We start from the raw sequence: 26,476 nt of genomic DNA on the forward strand, positions 1-26,476 counted from the left end.
GCAGAGACTGGCAAATATTTCCTTGGTATTTATATCAGCTCGGTACGCTTTGAGACTATTTATACTTGCGAGTGAATCCGAAACTACCAGAAGTGGCACACTGAGAAACATTCACACAAATATAGCATAAGGTAACTTGAGAATGGGACATTGTTTTAAGCTCTTTGAAACCCTACCACAGTTTTACAATATTAATCAGACCAGCAACAAGTCAAAATACTCATTTTACATTTTATTTTCTGATTTTTTTAGAACATATGTTATCTCTCACAGATACATAACACAGAAAAAGCAATATTTTACAATAAAAAACAAACAAACATATGCACATAGATTAATAGTCATTTTAAGAAAACATCCATCTGCCGAAGAAGTCAGCAGTGTACAATTTTACACAACAGAGACACAGTATGCGTTCTTTTCACATCTCACACAAATCAAGCAATCATCATAGAAGGCACCTTGGATCCCATGTGTCATAGGCTTTCAGCACAACAGTATTAATGTATATAATATGAAGACATTTGTGGTTTCAGGTAATTATAAAGTATTTATATGTGTGTATATATTTATAAAGTCAGTATTTAGTCTAGTTAACAAGTTGCTTATATGGTAGCCTGTGTTTAGCAAACGTTTCTTCTCTTATTTCTTAACATGCATTAAATTTTTCAATTGTATGTCTGTTTCAATATTCGGATAAAGGGTTCTGACTGGGGGATTGCTTTTTTTTTAAATCTACAAGAATATATGTATGTTTTTGTGAGCAGTAAAATTAAATCAAGTACAACATCTGTCTCAAAGTTATTACTGCATCCAAACAGAACCAAATGTTCACTGGGCTGAGCTGAACATGTTAACCAAAGTTCCAGCACCCCTGAACGTCCCCAAATGGTTTCCTGCAAACTTCACACATAATGTTGCCCAAATTAAACCAAACATTTGCCTTCATTATTCCGGTGAAAGGAATTGTTGTGTGCAGCATTTTCTAGTGTTTGGATAAAACTCAGTGCAAGATACATTTTTCCATATCTGGTAAATTTCCTCCTTCCGTTCTCGAGATACACGCATTACAACATTTTCATGCACAAAAAGCGGTCGATTACAATCTTGACATCACGACCTTCCTAATTAGCACATATTTTCATGTCCCATTAACTTCGGCCTTCACAAGTCAATGTAAGCAAAACCACACACTTTTGTTGATCTATGTGCAGGATCTTAAAGCGATTTAGAAAAGTTTATCTTGCGTGATTTTTATGGCAAAAAGTTCAATTAAAGCAAAACAAGTAACGGTCATTCAAGTGCATAATATCGTAAAATCTCATTCAAGTGGTTTTAATTTATATTCCGTAAAGAAAGGTGCAACTAACCCTTAACGTTTTGTGAGCAGTTTACTTCTGATAGTCCCAGCTGAGTCGGGAGTTGAAGGATATTTCGGAATGCCTGAATTTAGCAACATTTTAAAAATGATTGAGAAATGTTTATATCTTTGGTGGATCATAGAACTTTTAAACGAATCAGAACACAACTTTTATAAGTTTTCATCCGCCACATTCGATTTTCCCTTATCTTTTTTACGAATCTTGACGACGTGGCATTTCTTTGGTGGATTAGTGCGTGTACTAATGAATATTGAAAGATAAACGTGTATATATCTCCAGCTGCACTGTGGTAGAGCACACTGAGATCCATCCTTTTTATTAGCTGTAGTATTTCTGTATCCGCATTATTTAGTTACTTGATTATTTTTTATAGTTGTTGAAATAATGAGTTTTTAGATGTGTTCACCTTGATGTCTATGAATAACTGAAGAAGAGATAAGAATGTTAGAGTAGTCCCAAGCTTACGGTCGTTGGAAAGCAGGGTGTTACGAGACCTCACTTTTTTCGCGACTTCCTTTTGGGTGGCGGCGTTCATCTCCGCGCCCTCGCAGCATTGACTTCTCCAACCCTATAAAAACAGGTACCCATTTCACGTCTGTATCAACTGGTAGAGGTACAATGCGTATTGAACCTGTGAGTATGAGCACGTGCAGGTTCGGACGCCGTTCTTCTAGTCACAAGGCTATCCGCTCCCCTCGCTGTTACACAGAATAGATCACATCCAACAAAACGAGAAAAAAAACATTCATCCAGATAAGTTTATTAGCTTAAAAGTGCACGATAAAACTCAAAATAAAAATGAAGTAGTAATGTAAACCACAGCCCGGTTACATACAAGTTCTCTTGTCAAAAAAGTAACGATCTCATTAGCAATGAAAGTCAAGTGGTATGTATAAAATGTCTAGAGACGATTTGCTGTATGGAATTATGCACATTGCCATCAGGACCAAAACAAAATTCTCCATTGTGAAATGCTGTTTAAAAGAAATCTGATTATGCACTTCCTCTCTAAGACTTCAGAAGTGGATATGCACAAAAGGTCAAGTATATGACATTAAGGTCAGTATCTCCTTACTTAAACACATTATTGAGGATTTTACAATACCAGATTTTTTTTTTTTTTACCTTACTAATGCTTAGCTAGAAAGTAAACAATTGAGCTAGAATACAGATGAGTTAAAGACTGACGCAGAGTTTACGTTTGAAATAAAGCTTATCGTACATCACCATACAATGCAAAACTGTATTCTTTTACATAAACAAATACATATAGTAAACTTCCTAAAAACGTGCTTTAAAGTATGCTTTTCATTCACACACACACAAAAATTACATTTTCTTTATGTTTCCACTTTTGTTTCGCCAAAAAAAGAGCAAACTGACTCATTTATTAAACGTGTAAAATGCAATATATAAGGCATAAAGTAAAAAGTCATAACGGCGTTAATAAAAATACGCAGTTCTGTTGCAACTAGAAATTATGAGTGTAAAGGTTTCCAAATTCATTCTTAAGTAATACTGATGTCCAGCCTATATCTTTACTTACCATTTAGGCAGATCGATAAGAAAATCCTTTCCTTCACGATGAAGAGGTCCTAAGCTACGATGGTGCTTTATCATATTTCCCACCAATGCTCATATATATATATACAACTGTTTATATGTACTCGACTAAAAGTCTTTCTTGTACTCCGTATATAACTCTTTTTTTTCTTGTATATAGCTGCGTTCATTTAAACGAATGACTAGAACCAAAAATGCAAAAGTATTTGATAAACAAACCACATCGCTAAGCTTTCGTAATAAAACTGACAAAATGTAACTAAAAATAACGGTAAAAAAATACCGAAAATAAATCAGTAAGCATAGTAGCTATTTAGTATTTGAGGCATATCCAAAGAATTCATTCTTTCCACACAATATCAAAAGCTTTTATATTGTATCAGCTTATAGGTACTCCTGAGCTTTGGCAACATTTGCCCAAGTTCACTTGTAGATCCACAAAATATAATGTTCGCCTCTTCAAGATTGGAAAAAGAAGATGGCTTTACCTACTTCCAAGAGACGGAATGGTAGGCCTCTAATATTGAGATGCGATCCACATAAGATTATGCAGAGCAAACATTAAACCAGAAAAATCATGTGTTTACACAATACATCCACAAAAAATTATACTGGAAAATGATCTTTGACAATTTTTTTGTCTCAATGTACATTACATATATATATATCCATCTTGTTACATGGCGTTCTGCTTGTCACTGATTCATTAAGGGCCAGATTCTTTCTTTGTACATAACTTTGTTATACTGCCAGTTTAAATTGATATTGATAAAGTGCCCATACTCTCCATTTCTTGAGTGTCGTATCAGATGAACCATTTTCTTGCATCAGCGGATATTACAAGACCTTGTACTACATACGTATGTGGCACTGGCAGCCGTGTGTATCACCTGTAAAAGATAGTAATTTCTCTGTCCTTACCACCTCACCCCCCACCTACCCCTAAGGTTGTCAGTTTGACAGATCGCACCAAGTATAACATGTCCACCAGACAAGCTGAGAAAATGAAACTCGTCATAGACAAAGAGGCCATGCCATATTGTGCTTTTTGTGTGATATTTACCGACCAGCATTTTTGTACATTCTGCATCATCGAGAAGCTTTCTTACAAATGTGGAATGATTTTTGTACATCTGCGAGTATGCAGGCACTCACAGAGAGCACAAAATATGCAATTTTTTAGAACATGAAGATACTAGTTCTTATTAGTTTGAAAATTGCTGGTGTAGGCCGAAAAAAGTCCCTCATTTCATGTCTCCTGTGGATTAGCATACCCGCACAGCCTGAAATTAAATCAAAAAATTGTTTATTTTTAAGAATTTTCAAAAATGTGTCTTAATATTACAAAGAAAATTATTATTTACAGAAAAAGGTGACTGTAACCACAAACTGCATACCAGCAATGAGCGACAGAATGACTTACATGAACACAAAAGGTAAAGGATACCAAAACCAAAACCACGTATATTTGTCATTCTTTCCTCGCAGCCTTTAACCTTCTGTTTCAACCACTGCTGTTAGACGATACATGTGTAGCTTTTTTCTTTCGAGTTACAAGTCATAGCCGAAAACGTAGAGTACTACAGTTGTTGGAAATGAAGTTTTCTCAAGATGGCAGAAGGGACAGAAACAACAACAACAACAAAAAAAACAAACCAAAAACACAAAACAAAACAAAAAACAAAAACAAAAACAAAATCGAAGACAAAATATTTACCTGTTATGGTGATCTGAAACAGAAAAGTAATAAGACATAAGCAAGTATTTTTGAAAGCAAACAATAATTAAAGCAAAAATTTTCAAAGATGAGCTACAAGTCACCTTGGATGTACATTTAAATCTAGTCCCCAACATTGTTGTCAGACAATGACAAAATAGGACAACATCTGAAAGGTTAAACTTTACAGGGGAAAGAAATTACTATCTTATTTTGAAAGCAGTAAAATTTGAAGCTGTGTTTGACTCACTTCTGCACTTTATTAATCAAACAGATCAAGATTGGGGGAAAAAAATTTCAAACAAATGTTCTCTGTGCAGTACCTAAAGACTTATTAACATGTATGTATGTTATAAAATTATATCTCTACTGTTATCTCAGGACTATCTGCTTAGTTCTATATTAACTTACACTAACTTTAGCCTAAACGCAGCATACACAGAACTTAACATACGTAGCAATTCAAATTTCTATTAATTCTTCTACAAGAAACCATTGCATTATCAACCTGACACTGTCTCTAAATAACTAACACAGTGCAACGACTACATCATCTTGTAAATTATAAAACATATAGAAGAAATTGTATCTAACGATAACACTCGTGATATTATTATAGTTGTAAACATGCATCTAGCATGTAGACATGCTAGGTCTCTCCTTCAAACACTTTACATAAAAATATTTTAAGAACTTGAAAATTTAAAACGTACATTTACGGAATAAAAATATGACAATAACTGAAACCAGCACCAGTAATAATGTTCCAACACAGGCACCAACAATTATAGGGGTAATCGTGTGGACATCTGAAGCTGTGTTAGCTGTCAACAAACAACATATATATAAATATAGGAACCAAAGAACCCTATATATTGAATGATCACTAGCAGTAACCAGGGTTTGGCATATGGATGATTCATGAGACAAGCTAAATAACTGCTGGGAACAAAGGGATTATGTCCAACCTTCGAAAAGATATTACTGCCTTAAGATTCTGCCTCTAGCCATCACCCCACACCCACTCAGTGAAGTATATTTGCTAACTAAAAATCTCCTCCCTGCCCTGTCCATTTTCATAAACAGTGGTCATTATAGCCGTCAAGTAAACACTATTGCTGGGCACTTTGACTTACACTTATACTTGTCTTGAATTAAAAGGTACTTTTTCTCTCTTGCCTCAAATGGATGAAAACATATTTTGGAGGGAAAGGCTAATTTTAAAAATAGTATAACAGTAGCAATCTAAACGATTTAAAACATCATAGAATACAGAAACACTAACCGAAACTTATATTTTTGCAGCTTTCACTGGATTTCCTAATCAGATCCTTGCCTGGGTCAAAGCAAACCTTGCATTCAAGCTGAACACCTGCATCACGGCTTGGACTGGCCAGGTAAGCAAACTTGTAGTCAAAGATCTCCCCATCTGTTCCATTACACCAACACGAATTGGTGACAGGCTTCATGACAGGGGAACAGTTTGAGGAATTAAGGCTTGGCGTACGGCATATGGCGATCCCTGTCCGCTCAAATGTCACATACTTTTGCACGGCTTCGCACTCCGCCTGTATGATAGCTGTTCTGTTGATCTTGCAACTGACAAGATTTTCTCCATCTGTGAAATATGGAGGACAGCTAAAGTCTACTCCAATTAGCAACACTGCAACATAACATAATTACAACTTTAAAAAAATGAAAAGTAGTTTTCCTTCATCACACTACCACTTACAAATAGGAAAACTTCATCACATCATAAATATTAGAGTAAATACTTAAACTAGCATTGGTACACTCTAAAAATGACAATAGTATTTATATACATGACTTTTGCGTCTAAACATTTAATTTTATCTCAAATGACATATTTTCACATAGGTTGGTTGGCTGGTTTATTTAGTAGGAAAGTGCCTCCAACTCTAGGAGATTTCACACTATGGTGCAAGGAGATGGGAGGAAGCCCGAGTACCCGGAGAAAACCCCCAGTGCCCAGCCCTCATAAAGGTGTCAAGTACAGAGAGTATCCCGACACAAGATCGGAACCTTGAGCTGCTCACTGCAGTGGTGATAAGGAAGTGTTTTAACCACTACACTAGCAAGCAGCTATTTTCACACAAATAATGCTGGGGAAATAAAAAGTATTTAACATAGAAAATAAAGAAATATTTTAACCACATATCAACCCCTAACTCAAAAAAAGAAGTCCATCCATGAATCAATTAAAAACAACACACCAAATAATTTTCTGCTATTATCCACATATATTCCATATATTCATAGATGGTCAGTCTGAATTTTTCATCCTAGATTTTGCAAGATCAAACCACCAATCTTCAGCTTTCTTTGGATAAAATACTCACAATTAAAGGGAGACAATCTAGATTCCCTTGATTTCTTGTTTGCTTGTTTTGTATAACAACTTGACTGATCATTTATTTAAAAGCTATTAACTTACAAATGCGGTTATTCTAGAAAATTAAATGTCTGCTGAATATCTAGTATCTGATGTGCACTATCGTTTTGCGTATGCTTTTGCACAACATTAACTGAGGACTGAATATTAGAAATCAAAATCACTTTTTGAATAAGACTTCTACACTCTACAGTCATAGGAGTATCTACTTTCTCCCTGTATGATATCGAACATGCACATGGAAAGAAGATCAAGAAATATACAGATTCTGCAAAAGCGGCTGTATGTTATTGAACTGGGATAAGGATATGTCAAATCATCATAATAATAAATAAAGGGGCATGCTATTAGAGCTTACAACAGGAATGAGACATGGACACCATGGACAGCATACGAAGGATGGAAGAATAGACCACAGTGCTGAAAACGAGTAGAAGACAAATACAGAAGATACAAAGAAGCACCAATTAATACATGCACTCACTAATAACTGCATATTTACCAAACTAATGAAAAGAAATTGTGAATTTATCTCTATCAACAGGTCGAAAATCTTTTTTTCATCTAAAGCACTTAAGTTAGTTTACACAGTCAAATATTTTTAAGACTCGTATAAATAAAGCAGTTATTTTCTTTAATATAAATTTCTACTAAAATGAAAAGGAACAGAAACTGAATGCTAGAGCAGTTTTTAGATCCCAGAAGTTTCAAGCACTTTTCACACAAACACATTAATTGAAAAGCATTAGGTGAGAATGTTTATGAGTGGAAGAGTGTGAGAGAGAGCTGTCGTTACTTGTTAGTAGTACCACATAATTCTTTTCTTTCTTAAGGCATGCATAATTTTAATGTTTCACATAATATGCCTTAACCTTTGCAGTGTTTCATCAGTGTGATAAACAATACGCTTTGATAACATTTCAGCAGCAAGAGTTGGCACTACTGAATACAAATGAATTTATAAAATAAATAAAAACTGGTAACATTTTTGATTGACTAGATGTAACTACCTAGTGCAGTGGTTCTCAAAGTATTTCAGACTGCGGACCACTTTACTTAAGTAAAAAATATGGCGGACCACCAAGGCCTAAAAATCACTCTGTACTATGAATTTCTAATTTAAATTGCCGCATTTGTTTCATTACAATTCAAAACAAATGTCCTTTTGAGACAGTATTATAGTAATATGTTGACATAAAACTATACGAGGCGTTCTTTATAATTAAAATGTTAATGCGAGGAATGCATCACCTTAAACATCACTTTGCTGACATATGACGACTGTCAGCCGCGGACCACCTGACTTATGTCCGCGGATCACTGGTGGTAACTACCTAGCCTACTGTAACTAACCAGTCTATCTTATCCATAATTAGACTGAAAAGAACTTCTCCATGACTCAACATAAAATTCTGCAAGTATGTGTATATGAGAGTGCATAGGTCTATGTCTGTTTGTGTTTGTTGTGTAAGTCTATGTGTGTCATTTGATACTAATGTGTGCATTGTGTGTTTACTATGCAAGTCTATAAGTGTAATTTGATATTTATATATGTGCATATGCATGAGGGTATGTGTGCATGTAAGGTGTGTGAGTGGGCCTGGGGGTGAGAGATGTCTGTATGTGAGTGTGAGATAATAGACATATTGAATAGTTGGGAGCTGTTGCTTCCTATTGGTTGTACCCGTCAAGAAAGCAAAGTCCAAACTAATAATTATATTTCATCTTTCAATGACACACAAAAATGCATGCATAAAATACAATCATATAGCATTCAGATCCTCACCTACTCAACATCCTGTCAAACACTATACCTTCATCAAACATTACTGTGACTCTTTATATTCATATGTGTGTCTCGGCTGCCTACCTGTGTAAAAAGATATACTTTTGTGGGTTTTTAAAAAATACTAAACACTATGTCTCATGGACAAGGTTTGTGATGAGTAGCTAAACAATACCTGATACATTCAAGATAGGGTGGCCTGATTTGAAGACGAATGATACAACTATAAGATGAAACATGAGAGCAAATTAAATGCATGCTTCACTGTGGAAGCACTTGTTATAAGGTGTTGTAAAAAGGTGAAAGGTCCCCTGGCATACAGAAGCCCATCCCAAAGACCTACAGTTTTAATAAAACTATGTGGAGGTAGCATTACTCATTTAAGCACTTTTTATTAGCAAAATTATTGTGACTATGTAGCTGTTAGTAATTTGTTTTTCTCTGAAAGTCATTATTTTCCAGTTACAGCTCACATATTTGAAAGTACATATTCAGAGGGGAATAAAGCAATTAGTACTTATGGCCCAGAAATTGCTGATGAGTCATTAGTATTGTAGCTGGACTGACTGACCCTCGCTAAAAGGCCAACACCTTACCTTAACTTAGTGCCATATCAGTCCGTTCCTCTTTGGTGTTCCACGGAAGTGGATGGACGTTCCCAAGGATACCTATGAACACACCTAACGCAAACACCAGCGCTCACAAAGCAGCTGTTAACAACATAATAAACACACAGTGTGCGTGAAGGAAATGCTACTGCCTCTAAAAGAATATGACACAGCAGCCCGCTGTCCAGCGAACACAGAAAAGGCCAGGGCTGACATTCTCGATTGAAAAGTATCCGGGTCCCAGCACCATAAATTTGTAGCAGAACTGACCGACCCTCGCTAAAAGGGGAACACCTTACCTTAGCTTAGTGCCAAATCAGTCCATTCCTATTTGGTGTTCCAGGAAAGAGGATGGAAGTTCCCAAGGAGAATTTTCCACAAAAAATTCTCTCTAGCTTTCGTTAGTCGGTGCGCCTTCTAACCTTTACCTCACGTTGTGTTCTTTTTTTAAAATTCCTATCCATTACCCACCCGCACTCAGCCAACCTTGGAGTCCACAAAAGACCCTGCTTTACTTTTTCAGACTAAAGTGTCTCTTCTGTTGGTGCATCAATTCCGCCGAATCTTCATGTATGTTCTTTCTCTGCTGCTGTGTCACAGCTACATGGACAACACAAATCTCTCTCGCAATAGTGATGCTCTTTTAACCTCATTTACACAAGGACACAGGTACCACACACTAGCATTCATTGGCACTGATACGCTCACACAGGTAAATAGATTCAAAGACATAGATTTATTTACATAATTTAAAGATACAGCTACAACGTCTATTCTAACCTACTCATCTAGCCTATCCAACTCTAGCACCTAACTCCCTGGGGTGGAGAAAGAGGTCGATTGACACGAGACGCTATTTCAGCGGACCATGTGCCTTGCGGCAATGAGGTACTTAAGGTTAACTTACTCTTAAAATTTTGCTGCCATAGCAAGCAAAACCAGTTCACGGCCCGGAAAACAGGTGTGAGTACTGATTTTCGCCCACTATTTGTACTGGACAGTTTGGGTATTATGTCACCTGCTGTTGCAGTCTGTCTTGCGCCGCTTGTGCTACAAAGTGTGGGGTGAAAGGGGATGCAGGGTGGATGGACTAACCGCATAGAATACAGTGCTGTCAATGAGAAGAAGACAAAACATAAAATATACAAAAAAGCACCAAGTAAATACATGCAATCAATAACAATTGCATATATTTATCAAACTAATAAAAATTAATTGTGAATATAAATACTGCTGCATGCACCATACACAAGAGTAGCTGATATGGACATAGTAACTCTTATGTGTTCTGTGTTTAGGGTTGTGTGCCAGAAGTAATTCTCACACTCTCAACTTATCTCTATCAACAGGTCGAAAATCTTTTTTTGATTTAAAGCACTTAAATTAGTTTATACTTTTAAGATTCCTTTAAATAAAGCAGTTCTTTTTTTCCTAACCTTTAATATAAATATCTACTAAAATGAATGGGAACAGAAACAGGATGCTACAGCAGTTTTTAGATCCCAGAAGTTTCAAGCACTTTTCACACAAACACATTAATTGAAAAGCATTAAGTGAGAATGTCTATGAGCGGAAGAGAGAGAGCTGTTAATACTTGTTAGTAGTAAAACATAATTCTTTTTTCTCTTAAGCCATAAATAATTATAATGTTTCACATTATATGCCTTAACCTTTTGCAATGTTTCATCGGTGTATTACAAAATAAGCTTTGATAACATTTCAGCAGCAAGAGTTGGTACTATTGAATACATATGAAGTTAAAAAATAAACAAAAACTGGTAGCATTTTTAATTGACAAGATGAGGTAAGATCCATCTACCTGAGGAATAAAGAGTAGGATCTCATGATGCTCTCCCTTGACAGTAACTACCAAGCCTACATTTACACATTCTATCTTATCCATAAATAGACTCCAAAGAACTTCCCCCATAACTCAACATAACATAATGTCAGTGAATGCGTGTGTATGCATAGGTCTATGTCTTAATGTGTTTGTAGTGTAAGCTATGTGTGTCATTTGATACTTGTGTATGCATGTGTGTGTTTACAATGCAAGTCTATAAGTGTAATTTGATATATTTGTATCCGCATATACCTGAGGGTATGTGCATCTAAAATGTGTGTGTGGTGGGTGGGGGGGTGAGGGATGTCTATATGTGAGTGTAAGACAAAAGACATATTGAACAGTTGGTGAAAAGCTGTAGCCTCACATTGGCTGTACCCTTCAAAAAAGCATCAATCACACACAAAAACACATGTAAAAATACAATCATATAGCATTCAGATCCTCACCTACTCAACATCCTGTCAAACACTATACCTTCATCAAACATTACTGTGACTCTTTATATTCATATGTGTGTCTTGGCTGCTTTCCTGTGTAAAAAGATATACTTTTGTGGGTTTTTAAAAAATACTAAACACTATGTCTCATGGACAAGGTTTGTGATGAGTAGCTAAACAATACCTGATACATTCAAGATAGGGTGGCCTGATTTGAAGACGAATGATACAACTATAAGATGAAACATGAGAGCAAATTAAATGCATGCTTCACTGTGGAAGCACTTGTTATAAGGTGTTGTAAAAAGGTGAAAGGTCCCCTGGCATACAGAAGCCCATCCCAAAGACCTACAGTTTTAATAAAACTATGTGGAGGTAGCATTACTCATTCAAGCACTTTTATTAGCAAAATTATTGCGGCTACATAGCTGTTAGCAATTTGTTTTTTCTTAAAGTCATTATTTTCCATTCTCTGCCCAAGTACATATTCAGAGGGGAGTAAGGCAAATAGTAGTTATGGCCCAGAAATTGCTGATGTGTCATTTTTATCATACTGTCATTAAAACTTTAAATAAAAGACTTTTGATTTTAGTTATTTTTTTGGTTTTACTTGGAGGTCATCAGCTCTTGCGATAAAACTGGCAGTCGTCTACAGAGCTTTTGAAGGTCCATACAGCTTGATGTAAATGTGTTGTTTTCTGTTCATGGCCAGGTAATATTCGCACAGCTATAGTCTAAGAGTTTTTAATGGAAGTAAGGAACTTGAAACATACTGTGATGATTTAAATTGACTTGCAATGCGGATAAGAAATGATAAAAATATTGTATTATTTTCGTGTCGTCATTATTTCTAACATCTATTTTGTATATAAAATAGCAAGTGTGTTATAATCTTAAAATCAAGAGACCAACCTGAAGGTAAGATATAATAAATGAGTGCCACAGATCCAAGCTGAGTCACTAAGTTTTCAGAAGGCATCATTCACGCGGAAAATGTGTGCAAGATGGCTGCATATGCTCGAACAGACACATAATATTTAAACATAACAATTCCACTAAAGTAATAAAAAGTGTTTGAATAGTCTACTTTGATAGAATTTCACAAAATCAATGTATTTAAAAAAAATTTGATTGATGCTGAATGATATAATGATAAATAATTTCTTGTCGAATTTTGTTGTGCGGATTGATTCGTCATATAAAGTTCGTGACGAAGAGAGTTGTATCTGCACTGATTGTAACAATAGTGTCGATTCTCTAATTTTATTCCTTAACCTGTGAGAAGTGTTGTAAAATTGTAGCAAAGATTGTCGGTTAAATAAAGAGTGCACAACTCGTTTGAGAAGGTAAATGTTGGTGCATCTTATTTTGTATTCACATGACTTTTAACAAAAGATATTGCTATAGACCCGTTGCGTGACGTCACTATGCATGGAGGACAGCGTTTACATGCTTTCAATTCTTTCATCGTGAAGGTGCTTTTAGCAAAAACAAGGTGCTCCACAATATTGTGGTGCACGGCAAGTCGTCGTGGTCGATGGATAATAGGTGTTTTGGCAGTTAGTGTGGGTCAGTACTGTCGATTGCATTTCTTTTTGCTTCGTATAGACTTTACCTACACGACACCGGTTGTGGTACAGCCGAAGTTTCTTTCTTGTCCATACTGTCGAGAAAACAGCGCAAATACCGAGAGCTCTGAGTACTTCAATGGCATGCACGAGGCTTGTTCGTCCGCCAGCTGAGTGACGCCCTTAAATTGTGTATCGCATGTGAAACGCATCGTGCCGGATCTCTTTGAAATGTATACAAGAAGCTCGTACATTACATACTAGGGTTTTTTTTTTTAACGGGGTCATATTTGCAGAGAAGCCATGCGAAAACTGACAGAGTGGCTGAAACGGCTTTACTATAAATTCAGAAAATGTATAAACTCGTTACATTTTACTTGTTTAGCATCAGAATCAAGGCCGAAATTCATGTTTGTCCGAAAATTACCGGTAGCGTCAACTACATCAGCTCTTTACAAAATTTTGATCCATGTATTCATACGCATGACCTTGAACTCTCACACGCAGTACAACCGCGGACTTGTGTAACCGGAAGAAGTACGAGCATTTCACTCGCTCTCATCACTAAAACTATCTCTGAAAGGTGTCGCTAGGCACTAAACTGCGCTTACTGACGTGTTTCACATGACATATTACAGTCACTTATGGCTATGTCCTGTGCTACGTGTATTGTCGACCTAACGTGGTCCTGACTCGGGCCCCCGATAGGATATGTGACTAGACATTCTAATGTCACCAGTGAAAAATGACACTTTTTCTAAAACTTATTTTTTTAAAATGTGTTAAAGTGTACTGTTCTTGGAAGTTATGTTTTTAGCTTTTAAATGATTTATTATTTTTTTAAACACAGTTTGCTAGAGGGAGGGGTTACATCGACAAACACAAGAGTTAAAGGGGGTATAATAGTTGGTAATAGCTGTGGAGAACATTCATAGTTTTTATATAAATATATAAGCAGAGATTTATTGATCAGACTTAATAGTTGACCTGGTGAGTTGCTGGAAAAAAAAAGAATTGAAGGCCATTCTTCAGAAACTATTTTATCTGTAATGGTGAGCGTTCATTAACTTGATAAGATGTCTGGGCTGGGGTGATACAGTCATCTGGTGAATCAATGAAGCATCCTGTAAAGACGTAAAAGTATAAATGCAGAATGTTGTGTTGTATGAAATAAGCTGCCCTGCTGAATGCAGTAATATTCTCCCCTACAAAAAGAAAAAAAAAAGTCAGACACATATTTACGTCACATATGTGTTAATCTTTAGTAAACAAACCTGAAAGAAACTACTTAATATTTAATGCTAACGAATTTAAAAAAACTAATACTTGGAAGAACTGTTACTTACTAGACATCTTCATGGTTCAGAGTTTCTGGCTCATCCACTGAGTAAGCACTGGTTTTTGACTGCATATATATTTACTTAATTCTATTTGTATATACACACCAATGAACTACAGAGCTATCGCATGTTTGCGCCTCCCTCCAGCTTCATGTCTTTAGCAGAACGCTATTGAATGAGAAAGTTTGGCTATATAATGAAATATAGTTCCTGGATTGCAAGGGGTCACCAGAAAGCCTCCCCACATTTGAAAAGCGACGGAGAATCTTGCATGTCTGTCAACAAGACCTGGCAAATGTACACACCTACCGTGTAACCTTTTTAAAACACGCTCAACCCGCAGGTGAATTCCTAGAAAAGCGATCGTACCACTCCTATCTCGTTATTTTAGCTGTTGAGCACTAGTCATTCAAAGGTGAAAAATTTTAAATCAGGAGGCGTTACCTGTAGATTTTTTCTTCTACACTTTAACTGACCTCTACCGTTCGTTTTCAAATCAAGGATGTTATTTAAGTCAAAATAAAAAGTTATTGTATATAGTAATGAGAACAAGTGTATGAAGGCTATTGTCCAGACCCATACCCCTATCTGCTTACTTTACTGACAACTATTCTGCTACCTCCCAGATTTGGATACCTGCCAAATCTGTCTTGGAACCGACTCGTAATATGCTTACAAGTGTTTTATAATTATTGGAAAACTATCTTGTGCTGAACTTAGCCAAATCATTTAAAATAAATTATATATTTATCTAGACCTCTAAAACCAGCTGAGGACTTTTTTGTTTTGGTTTTGTAACGATCACCTTTCTCTCCACCACATTCCTGTTGAGTCTTTCCCACGCAGGTCGTGTTTCTCTGTATGCTCGTCAACAAAAGCAGTAAGGCGTGGAGGGCTATAAAAGGTTACAAAAAAAAGTAGACTGGTATGTGTGAAGATGTGAGTGCTTTCGTCCTTGTGGTGACAAACCTTCGATAATGACTTGGGTACATATATACATTACACGCGGTCTGTACAATGGCTAGCTGTAGGCTGCAAGGGTGAACAAATCAGTCAGCTCCTATTGCTTTTTCTGAAACAGAAATGTTTATGTTGTGATTTGCTTTCTGCGAACAGAGTTATTTGATATTTGAGTTATTTATTTGGTTGGTCGAGTAAGAGAAATAAAGAAAGAATGAAAGGAGAAGAAGAAAAGGGGAAAACAAAAAGAATACTAAGAAATAAGAAAATGTTTCATTAGGCACATAAACTACAGGCTCAAACCATATTAATGTGATGTACATAGTTAAGGTGACCAGACGTTTCGAGGGCGAAAGCGGGACACGTGCCGATGATGGTGTCGTCACCGTCACAGAACGCCGAAAAAAGTGATTTTTAAAAACAACCGGAACATTTGATGGACTTGCCAGAAAGCCAGAAAGCGGGACATTGGGCGTCCAGCCCGATTAGCAGGCGGGACACGAGGTCAAAAGCGGGACGTCTGGTCACCTTATATGTAGAACTACAGGCCACAGCACCAGAACTAGAACTACAGTCTACAGGCCACACAGTACAAGAACTAGAACTACAGGCCACACAGTACAAGAACTACAGGCCGCAGCACAAATTCACTTTCATCAAGGAAACGAGCAGACCATGGATGTGTATACAAGAATACTATGTAATACAAGTTCGTGAGCAGACGATGCGAGCTCTATGGTCTGTTGTGTTTTCAGGTTCTAAATCGTGGAAGTGGAGACCGGAGGATATTTGCCAAAAAAGAAAGAAATAGAAAGTAGTTGAGTAACAAATTTATTGTAAGGTCTGTTCTTGACTTTCACAATTTTATTGCGGCTCTGGATATTAAACTGCGACCGCGACAGACCCAGTTGGTCTAGGAAAACAGCCAACAGTCCAGAGATATACATGTCCGTAATTATGTAACTTTTGATTCATCCCATTTCTCTCTCTCACACACACACACGCACGCACACACGCACACTGCACTGATCTACAAACACACTATATAGCCTTTCGTTTGCCTGAAAGATCTCGGCAGCAAAGCTTATTCCATGAACTACATTTCTACAGAACGTCGATCATCACCACAGACATCATGGACGTCTGCTGTCATCACCACAGACATCATACACGTCTGCTGTCATCACCACAGACATCATGGACGTCTGCTGTCATCCCCACAGACATCATACACGTCTGCTGTCATCACCACAGACATCATACACGTCTAAGGTGACCAGACGTTTCTGGGGCGAAAGCGGGACACGTGCCGATGATGGTGTCGTCACCGTCAAAAAACGCCGAAAAAAGTGATTTTTAAAGACAATCGGGACATTTGATGGACTTGCCAGAAAGCCAGAAAGCGGGACATTGGGCGTCCCGCCCGATATTCAGGCGGGACACGAGGTCAAAATCGGGACTGTCCCGGCAAAAGCGGGACGTCTGGTCACCTTAACATAGTAAATCATTAATGCACTTTCCTAACTAAAGTACAAGCAAGTGTATACACATGCGATACAAGTTCACGTGAAATAAAGCTTACTGACTCATTTTACACCCCAGTGGTTTCCTTGCAGCTCATGTGTTGTGAATTTTAACTTACATTAGTTATAAAAATGTAGCCATAAGAACAACAATATAATTATAGGAAAAAAATACATATCGCCAACTCTTGTAACATGAACTAAAAGTAGGCACACACACACACACAAGCATTCATACAAATACTCTCACACACGACGTCCATATTGACTGTTCTCCTCAAGCGGTAACTCATATTTCAAGCCACTGGAATGTCGATTTATTCAAGAATTAAGTGAGTCGTGTGAGAAGAAGTCGAAATCTTGAAAACACGTCAGCCTTCAGTTCCCGCTTTAAAGTTAAATGTTGGCTTTTCCAGTATTTAGTTAATGTTTAAGACAAAGCATACAAGTAGAATTTGAACTACTGCACGATAATGAACTAACTTTCCGAAGTGTCTGATTTTCCTGTCTGTTCCCGTTTGGAAACTCTAATAAACAATCATAACGAGTCTCATCGTTTTTTTACGGTAACCCAGGTGCGCAAAACTCCTTTAGTCCAAGGTCTCTGCCACCCATTCTAGTCACGGGAAAACACTCTCGAGGACTTGTTTACTTGAAATTCACTGTGAATTCATAAGGGTTTTTTTTCCACTTCCAATATGGCTGACGTATCTTGAATGTAGGTGAATAAAACTTAGTGACCCTAAGTTGTAATGGTAATCTAAAACCAAGCATGTTGTCATAAAGTATTTCTAGTTCAGTAGTGTCAACATTATAACAATAATAAAGATAAACCCCGTTTACAGGCACAAGATTAGAAAAAAAGAATATTTTGATCAAAGTGTACCTCAGTAGGATTTCTAATTATAACATGAAATATGAACTTCAATTGTAATGAATGTTTTAAGGTTATAGCTTTTATTCGGAGATACTAATGGCAAGTGACAGATTTAGTGCTAGATAGGTGAGTTTCCGGAAGCCTGCTGTACACTTTGGCAAATGGCATGTACACACAAACAGTTTCCCTAATCAAGATTTGGGATTACGGAGGCACGGCCTACAAAAAAGCTCGTCTGACTTCTGGCCAAGTCAATCACCAGCTGTGGTAACATTCTTCCTCACATAAATAAAATACAGCTACATTGATGAGTCACGTGATTTCTATTTGTCTTCAGCAAATAGACCTGAGAAAGGAACGATTCCATTGAACATTAACAGTTAGATCCTCGTGCGTGTAATGACTGTTATGCAGTGTCAACAACACACAGATGCACACACCTACCGTGTCACGTTTTTATAACACGCTCAATCCTCACGCGAAGTCATAAAAGATCATGCTACTCTTGTCTTGTCACTCTAGCTGTTCGTCCTGGATTATATTCACTGAAAGGTTTACATTTTGGCACAAATAAGCGGTAATAATGGATCTTCATAACACTCTGGCCGAACTTTACCTCTTGCCTTCCATTGAAAATGGTTTGAAGGCAATGACGGAACGCAGGTTATTCTGTGAGGTAATTAAAACAGTGAGCGAGTGTTAACGACCCTCCTTGTCCTTCTGCGGCTCAAGTACTTGGAATAGCTGCGGAATTGCTACATGCTTCCAATCTTTAAACGTATTTCTTTCGAAACACCAACTATAACTCATTCATCATTTTGTCTTTTCTCCCGCACACTCCTATTTCTTCATTCCTTCATGTCCTTGTATTGCTAACCGGTTCGTGTTCGTGTATATTGTTCTTGTTTGTACTCGGTTGTAATTACATTACCAGGCCTCCTTTCCCACTGCCCCATGTCTCTTGTGAAACGCATCGAGCTCGTCCCTGTGTGGGGAAATACGCTTTACAAATTACATTATTAATTTAATGTATTATATTACTTATAATTAGAAACCCTGCTGAGGTTTCTTAAGATGTTCTCCTTTTGATCTTGCGCCTTCAAATAAATAGGTATTTATTTATCGGTGTTATAATACGTATATTACTTCTATTGAATACTTTATGACATGGTTTTAGATTACAAGGTTAAAGCTTTTATTTGGCGATAGTAATGACAAGTGACAGATGTGGTGCAGTCTTCAACAGACGGCTATTGTTAAATCATTGTAGGTGCAGTTGTAAAGATATTTTTTTTTCGAAATGCTCTGGACCAGATCCGATTAAATGTATTGTAGCATTAACTGCACCGATTACTTGTAAGGACACACCGACAGAAGAAAATGGGTATCAGGTGCATAACACGCCGCTGTTTTCTAGTTAGATGGATAAATGGTTAAGTAGGAAACGCTTGGCTGACAGCTACTGGGCAATCATTCATCTAGAACTTTTTTAACTGTTGCGTACTAGGGCCCCAAAATGCCGAAAACATTTTTCCCTGGAGACTTCATGTGTGTGTTATTTGAAAGGAATTTATATCCTTCCACAAAATAGATAAAAATTTATCCCTTTTGGTAATATATCTTTTGCAGTCAACTTTAAAGACACAAAATCAACTCAAAACGTAGGGAAAAAAATTAAACATTTAAATGCTGCATATCAAATTAATGAAATTCTGCTTTTGGATCTGTATTTTTTTTTTTTTTTTTTTTTTTTTTTTACTTTTTCAACTGTTGATTATGTTCAGAGAGGCAAAAGTTACGTATCCGGCGTAGTGAAATCAATATATATATATCAGTCTTCTAATTTGAAAGGGTATGCGAATAACAAAATCATATTTTCGTCTATTTTATTTCCTGAAAATGTCTTTGTAGGTCTGAATCGTGCACAAGACGAGGGGATGGGGCAAAGGATGTTTTAAACAGAGCCCGCAGCTAAACTTGTATCACAGCAAAGCAGGTAAGAGATGACTACTCACCGTGCGAAGGACTTCGTGACAACCAAGGTGCAAAGGCTGACAGAGCTCCGTGCTGCACTAACATCGTCACTTTTCATCAGACAATCACAACCTAGTTTTCTATCTCATCATTTGAGTGTCCTTTCCAGGCTACCTGATCTTACGTGTGAGTCTCAATGGCTCTCCTCCCTTCCTTGCCCCTCTCAATATTAAGTAAGCATTGCTGATTTAAATATAGGCACAATCTTTCCAGGAAGTAAGAATGTTTTTTAAATGACATTTTGCAAACCAGTTAGCAATTCAAAGCCTTCTGTGTATATATATATATCTACAAATACTAAAGCGTGCGTGTGCGCGCTTACAAACATAGAGAACTTTTGTCACCCGACCGGTGCCATTAAATAAGTGAGTGACAGGGTAGAATTACGATATACGTGTCAATTATCTACAGGTATTTGACGATCCACACATAAACATGTCACTTGCTGGATCAGTGTGGTTCAGGAAGTCTGCTGTACACTTTGATATAGTTTAGCACAGTCCGGTGTTGTAACAAATCTGCCCATTGCGACATATCAGCTCTTCCTCCCTCTCGGGCACTGAACACCTTTCCTCTCTGAAAAAAACCTCATTACATAGTACTCTGCAACTGGCAAGTAAAAAGTTGCTAAATACCAATGCAGTAAATGGTAAGTACATACAAACAGTTTCCTGAATTAAAGTTTATGAATACGGAGGCATGGCCTATACAAAAGCAAGTCTGACTTCTTGCCAAGTCACTCACAGCTATGAGCTAAACTGTCATGACGTGTTTAAAAAAATATGCACTCGGCCAACCATCGAGAGACCTTTGGTGGCATTATTTTTGTTCTCTCTCTCACACACACACACAGGCACACAAACTGACACATACACGCCCGGAACTCCCTCTCCTCCCACACAAACTCTCTCTCTCCCTCACACATGCGCGCGCACGCACACACACATACGGAGGCCATTCTTTTGTTTGAACAATATCATAACCTCTCGATTGTTTGCAGAAGTACATTTTTGTAAAAGCTAATAAAGTTTGAAAGCATAATAACTGACCAAATAAGTTTTTTTTCTCTTTGATTTGTTAATACGATATAATTGTTTTAACTTGTTTTAAGTATTGCTTAGTAAAAAGTAAATTTGAGTTAATTACAAGATAATCACTAATGAGCTGAAGATAATGTTCTGTCAATTATTGTATTTAAAATATTTCGTGCTTTTATTACAAGTGATAAAGTAAGAGAGAAAAGTGAAATATCCAATATTCAGAACCATGGGTGTAACATATGTATAATTGTGTTTACTTACCACCTTTCTCAGATAAATTTATGTTCTCATACAGCTCACCACACTGTTTCTCACCTGTTCACCTCCACAGCCTAGAACACTATGACAGCCCACTTCGCGACTTTTAGTGAACAACAAGCCTAGACCTGCTGAGGTCCCCCGCAAGTCATCATGGGAGATATAAAATTATCTATATTAACAACCCTCTTGACTGTCGGCTGTCCTCAGCACATGTACCTGTCACACCGGTATCTCTACTTACCTGAGCTCGATAACACAACACAGTATACACATGCACTTGATTAAACTGTCGCTTCTTCTCTCTGCCCACTTCTACAATTAACAGTATGTCCTTTAGTCCTTGTGTCTTACACATGATGTGTTTGTTTTATCTCTTTCATTGTTTTCCGATTGTTTTTTTTTTCTGATAAAGGTTACTAATAGTTCATTGAATATGATAATATTTTTCAGTATGTGCAGTAGTATTATAAATCATTCTACGTGTATAAACAGAAAACATAACTATTTAATGGCATTGCTGGGTCAAACTATCTTTAACACATGGTGATTTGTTTTCACCTGTGTTTTCTGTAAATAAAGTACTTGTGTTTTGTAATGTGTGTGTATGTGTGCTTGAGCGCATGCCTGCGTGTGTGTGTCTCCTTGATACGCAGGAATGTAATAAAGCTGTGTGTGCGTGTGTGCGCAGTGCACGTGCATTTTTGCAATGAACTAAAAGACTAGTCATAAAACTAGAGCGTCCGCCAACCTGATATCTACCCTCAGGCCGATCGTCAGCTACAGTAAATAACGCCGACACTTCAAGGCCATTCATGAAGGGTTTTTTTTTCTTTATTCCTTTATCTAGAAGGTATAAAAATCTTGACAAAACAACCCGAAACGGGGGACGAGTGGCTTTGTTGATCGGTTTTACTAAGACGATTATTCTATCGCTCGTTACGACGACTTCGGTTTTTACGGGTACGTGGACTTGAGTCTCGTCCCAGCATGCCTGTGTCTCTCGGTGGCACCAGTCCTCTGAGATCGCCGCTTTGCTTCTTCACTGGCCGAATGTCGCAGTCTTACTCAAACTGTTTCAAAATATTTTCTGTGTCTTTGTCACAGAGGTTACATGAGGGTAAACAGGGGGTGGCGGAACCAAACCTGGTGCATGACTTACATGGTTTTATATTTAGAAAGTGCGAAAGAAAAGGGGAATTTTTTAATTGTCTGGCCAGCGCTTCACTTCCCAAGTAGACATGGCAAGTGGAGGGACATTGCTTGTAGGGTGGGAGGGGGAGGTTACGTCTGACTAGAAAGGTGTGATGTTCATTCTTCTTGAGTATTTCGAATTTTTTAGTATGTTGAATTTTCCATCTATTCTTTTAAATATACAGATGAGTGTTAGTAATTTGTCTTTTTGTTGTTGTTGTGTCTTTCAATAGGCGCAGTTTATGGGGCCGGGAGATGGGCCTTGAGCATTTGGGCCTGGCAGACGCCATTAAATACTTGTTTGTTTTGTTTAGTGAGTTGTTTAGAGTTTATGGGTATCCTGGAGTATTCTGCCCAGGAAAGCTGAGGCAGCTCCAGTTTGAACAACGTTTGACCACAAGAGGCAGCGTTTATACAGCGTTATAAGGTCAGGTCACACGTACCCGGAGACAGTGTCATATTGTTAAATAACATCTGTTCCCGAGTAGAGGTGGTGTTTTGTTTCTTTGATTGTTTCTATGGTTTAAAATTGTGTGTGTTTGTGGAAGATATATATTTGGATTGTGGAAGATTAGTCCCCAGTGACTGAAGTTAAGAGTATCATTCGAGTAGTCATCAGTGAAAGCAGTGTTGTTCCGGAACAGAATCTTTATCACTTTTATGTTTGATCTCCAACTAGGGAAAGGAATTTTCTTTCAGGACTGTGTTTAAAATCAGGTATCTTAGGTAATAGTAAAGATTGATTGATGTGTTTTTATTAGTTGCTATAGTATAACGAACGCGCAGATGTCCAGACAAAATCCCTTGTGGAGAATAGCGAAACCATAGAGAAATAATTCACAATAAGTGCAACTAATAGTAACCTTTCTATTTGTCCTCACCTAAATGGTCTTTTGACACATCGTGGAAATGAAGATGGCACAATACTGAAGCATTTTGAAAAACGCGGGTCCTTTTTTTTTTTTGGCTACATATCCTTAGATATTTTGTTAATAAACATTTGATTTGTTACATACTAGACATACACTTTCTCAACCGTCAGCTGTGCTATATTTTACTGATATTATAACAACATTACATCACAAAAATAGTTGTGAAGATATTTAAATTTTTTGATACACTTGAATATTTATTTGCTCGTTAAGAATGCGACAGCCCTTGCCAATACTGTGCATATACAGAAAGCATGACGAGTTACGTCCCCTACATTACCATGGTGGGCAAAGGGAGGCTACACTGTACTGGGAGTAAACAAGGTTGTGTTCAGTTGTTCAGAGATGCTTTTTTTTTTTTGTATGGAATTTTTGTCAAATAAAATAATCATAGATGATCTTATGTGATCGTCATGTTTATTTTTTAAGATGTGTTAAGTTTAATTATGCTGGCCAGACTAGAGAATGCTGTATCCTTAAAAGGCACTAATATAATTTTTACTAAACCTAAGCTTTCAGAAAAAAAACACGTTGAAAAAGAACTTAAACGATGTGAACAGCCCCAGTAGCCTTTTTGTAATCATTTTTTGCCTGTCTGTAATTTTATTTTATATTTATCAGTCTGAATATTTTGTTTGTTATTTTATTTTACTTTTTGTGCATAAATATGACAGCACTGTAGGTGTAAATGGTGTTTATATATGGAACTCAGAAGCCGTTTGAAGCTAGTAAATCGACAAACTAGTAAATTAAGCAAAAAGCTTCTCCCACGATTTTCATCTGGATAATGATATGATCGTTTATTAAATAAATAGTATCCAAGAAACATACAACTTACTAAACTGCAAACTAATGAAACGTTAAGCTGTCAAGAAGATTGTGTTGAGCATACTTTATTACCGAAAGAAAAAAGAGAGAGGAGAGATTAACAAGTGACACAGCAAAGAGAAGAGTGTGCTGTGAGGCACAAAAAGTCAGGAAAAGGGAGTAAAAGTATATCAAATCCAAGAGCTTCCCTATTTTACTACACTGATGCCACGTAACTGATCGCTGTATTGAAGAAGATAAAGCGGTTAATCAAAAGTTGAGAATAAAATTACAGTTGGAGAAGAGAAAAATCGCGGGAGAAAGATATTTAGCAAATCCGTGTGCTTTACTAATCTCTCCTCTCTCTGTATATATATATATCAAGAATATTGGCGTCATCTATAACAACCACATACCAGTCTATACATACTTGTTAACCTTTTGAGCTCTGTACCTTACCGTCACTGTTTAACAGCTTACAGTGAAACACAACACGGGTGGGAAAACTTGGTGCAAGACGTCCCGTGGAGGGGGATGAGATGGGGTGTCGCAGCACTGGACCGAAACGTTCACAAAACAGCCCTGATAGCTGGTACTTTTTACTAATACTGAATGCTTTTAAAGGAACAAGAATTATTTATAAATGAATGAATCGAGGTGGTTTATTTCCTATCTCATGGCAAGCTTAACCCACTGATGTAGACCTTTAAAGCTTACATGTCAATCCCAAGGTAGGTTTGGCAGTTATTCAAACCTGGTAGGTGGCAACTAGAAGAGTGGAATAGAAAAAACAACTTGTGCACGCTGTCATTATTACTGCACAGAATTATCTGGGTTACTCTATAAAGATCCATCGGTCTGAAACGAACATGTAGGGACTGGCCAAATAAGTAGAAACATGAAATAAAAACATGCTTCTGCTTCACTATATACGTATATATGTATATTAATATTTAAATACCCCTTAGAGGGTGAAAGAATAACGAAGACTCTTGATAAATTGTAATAAATGTAGAATAAATGCAGACTAAAATGTAACAAATATTACAATCTATTGCCGCATGGGCAGTCGACATAGGTGTTTCATCGCGGTAGGACGAGCCCAAACGTATCTTGCCACCCTTACCATCCTCATATTTCTCCATAGTCGCGTGTACTAAGTACAAAGCTCTAGAGCATTCTTCAGTGAATGTATTTAGTTACAGCAGAAAAGGGGGAAGCTTATGTGTCTTCCTTTTAAGCAGACTGATCCTGTTTTCAAAGCACGACACTGGCGGCGTGTACAGTTGTGGGCTTTGTTAGCTTGCAAGGATCATCTTCACACTGTCGGACATGTTGGACAGTAACATATCTCCTCACACGCCCACATCTTTATTCGCCAAGTTGTCTTTCAATCTCTGACTCCATACCACAGTTTTTGGCAGAACGAGATCGGAGGTACAAACAGGCAGTGTTTCACTGAGGTAAGATAACCATTAGAAGCAGGTCTGTGTACATATCTTTAAAGATGTGTGCAACCGCCATTATACATTTGAGACTAGTAAGTTTCTGTCAAACTTTTATTTACCTGATTTTATTTATGTGAGGAGCAATTTTAAAGTGTTGATCAGGCTAGCGTATTTGTAGAAGTTTATTTGCGCCTCGGTATTTTTCCAGCTTTTTCCGTGTAGCGAGAACATGGACGTTTAATGATGAGTATAGAGTTATTGCTACGCTCTTTTTCCATGGCTTTTTTCACTTCTAACTTGAAAATTCAAGATATGGGCATCTCCAGTAGAGTAGATAATGGTAATGTACTGCTGAGCCGTGTGTTAACCTATGAATGGAGAGTCTGCAACCTTCGGAAATATCATATTCAATATATAAAATTATCGAAGGCAATTATGGGCAATTAGCGAAAATGTTCACAGCTGCACACATTAAAGCATCAATTTCCCTTACTTTACCAGTGATCCCTAAATGTACCCATGACATTTCGTAGGGTGTGTGTGTGTGACGGACCGTTTAATCGCAGTATTCAAATGACAGTAGCTAATGTAAGCAGACTGTAGTTTTCTCCTTACGATTGTTTCTTAAAATTTTATGACGAAACAGTATCGGCGTGAGAGAGGGTAGGAAAGATAGATAGAAGATAGTGGGCGGACAGGAGAAATGAAAGCGAATGAGAAGTGGCTAAGGTTCTGCATGGAAC

At 37.2% G+C, this 26,476-nt stretch overlaps 1 protein-coding gene across 4 annotated transcripts; it reads right to left on the minus strand.

The window, feature by feature from the left end:
- Positions 1 to 2,126: 2,126 nt before the first annotated feature.
- Positions 2,127 to 21,496, minus strand: LOC112568541. Of its 4 annotated transcripts, XM_025245863.1 has the most exons (8): positions 21,410 to 21,496; positions 20,036 to 20,630; positions 12,665 to 15,732; positions 10,377 to 10,580; positions 5,948 to 6,325; positions 5,376 to 5,486; positions 4,663 to 4,675; positions 2,127 to 4,228 (listed from the first exon to the last, which is right to left on the minus strand). In XM_025245863.1, exons 3-8 carry the CDS (start codon positions 12,732 to 12,734, stop codon positions 4,195 to 4,197), a joined length of 810 nt encoding a protein of 269 aa, XP_025101648.1. In that variant the 5' UTR covers positions 12,735 to 15,732; positions 20,036 to 20,630; positions 21,410 to 21,496; the 3' UTR covers positions 2,127 to 4,194. The 4 variants fall into 4 exon arrangements, with proteins under 4 accessions (XP_025101648.1, XP_025101650.1, XP_025101651.1 ...); XM_025245865.1 differs by lacking the exons at positions 12,665 to 15,732; positions 20,036 to 20,630; positions 21,410 to 21,496 and adding exons at positions 7,434 to 7,495; positions 9,458 to 9,541 and having other exon boundaries at positions 10,377 to 12,657; XM_025245866.1 differs by lacking the exons at positions 10,377 to 10,580; positions 21,410 to 21,496 and having other exon boundaries at positions 15,630 to 15,732; positions 20,036 to 20,171.
- Between the last annotated feature and the right edge of the window lie 4,980 nt (positions 21,497 to 26,476).

The sequence above is a fragment of the Pomacea canaliculata genome, linkage group LG7, assembly GCF_003073045.1.
Source record: "Pomacea canaliculata isolate SZHN2017 linkage group LG7, ASM307304v1, whole genome shotgun sequence".
In the NCBI taxonomy this organism is placed as follows: Eukaryota; Metazoa; Mollusca; class Gastropoda; order Architaenioglossa; family Ampullariidae; genus Pomacea; species Pomacea canaliculata.

Excerpts from the sequence above, each read along its gene's own strand:
- LOC112568541 (XM_025245863.1), bottom strand. The coding sequence starts at position 12,734 with ATGATGCCTTCTGAAAACTTAGTGACTCAGCTTGGATCTGTGGCACTC. Across the intron at positions 10,581-12,664 it reads TTATTATATCTTACCTTCAG|CACTGTATTCTATGCGGTTA; the intron begins GTTGGTCTCTTG and ends TCTCATTGACAG. Across the intron at positions 6,326-10,376 it reads ATGGCAGCAAAATTTTAAGA|TGTTGCTAATTGGAGTAGAC; the intron begins GTAAGTTAACCT and ends GTTATGTTGCAG.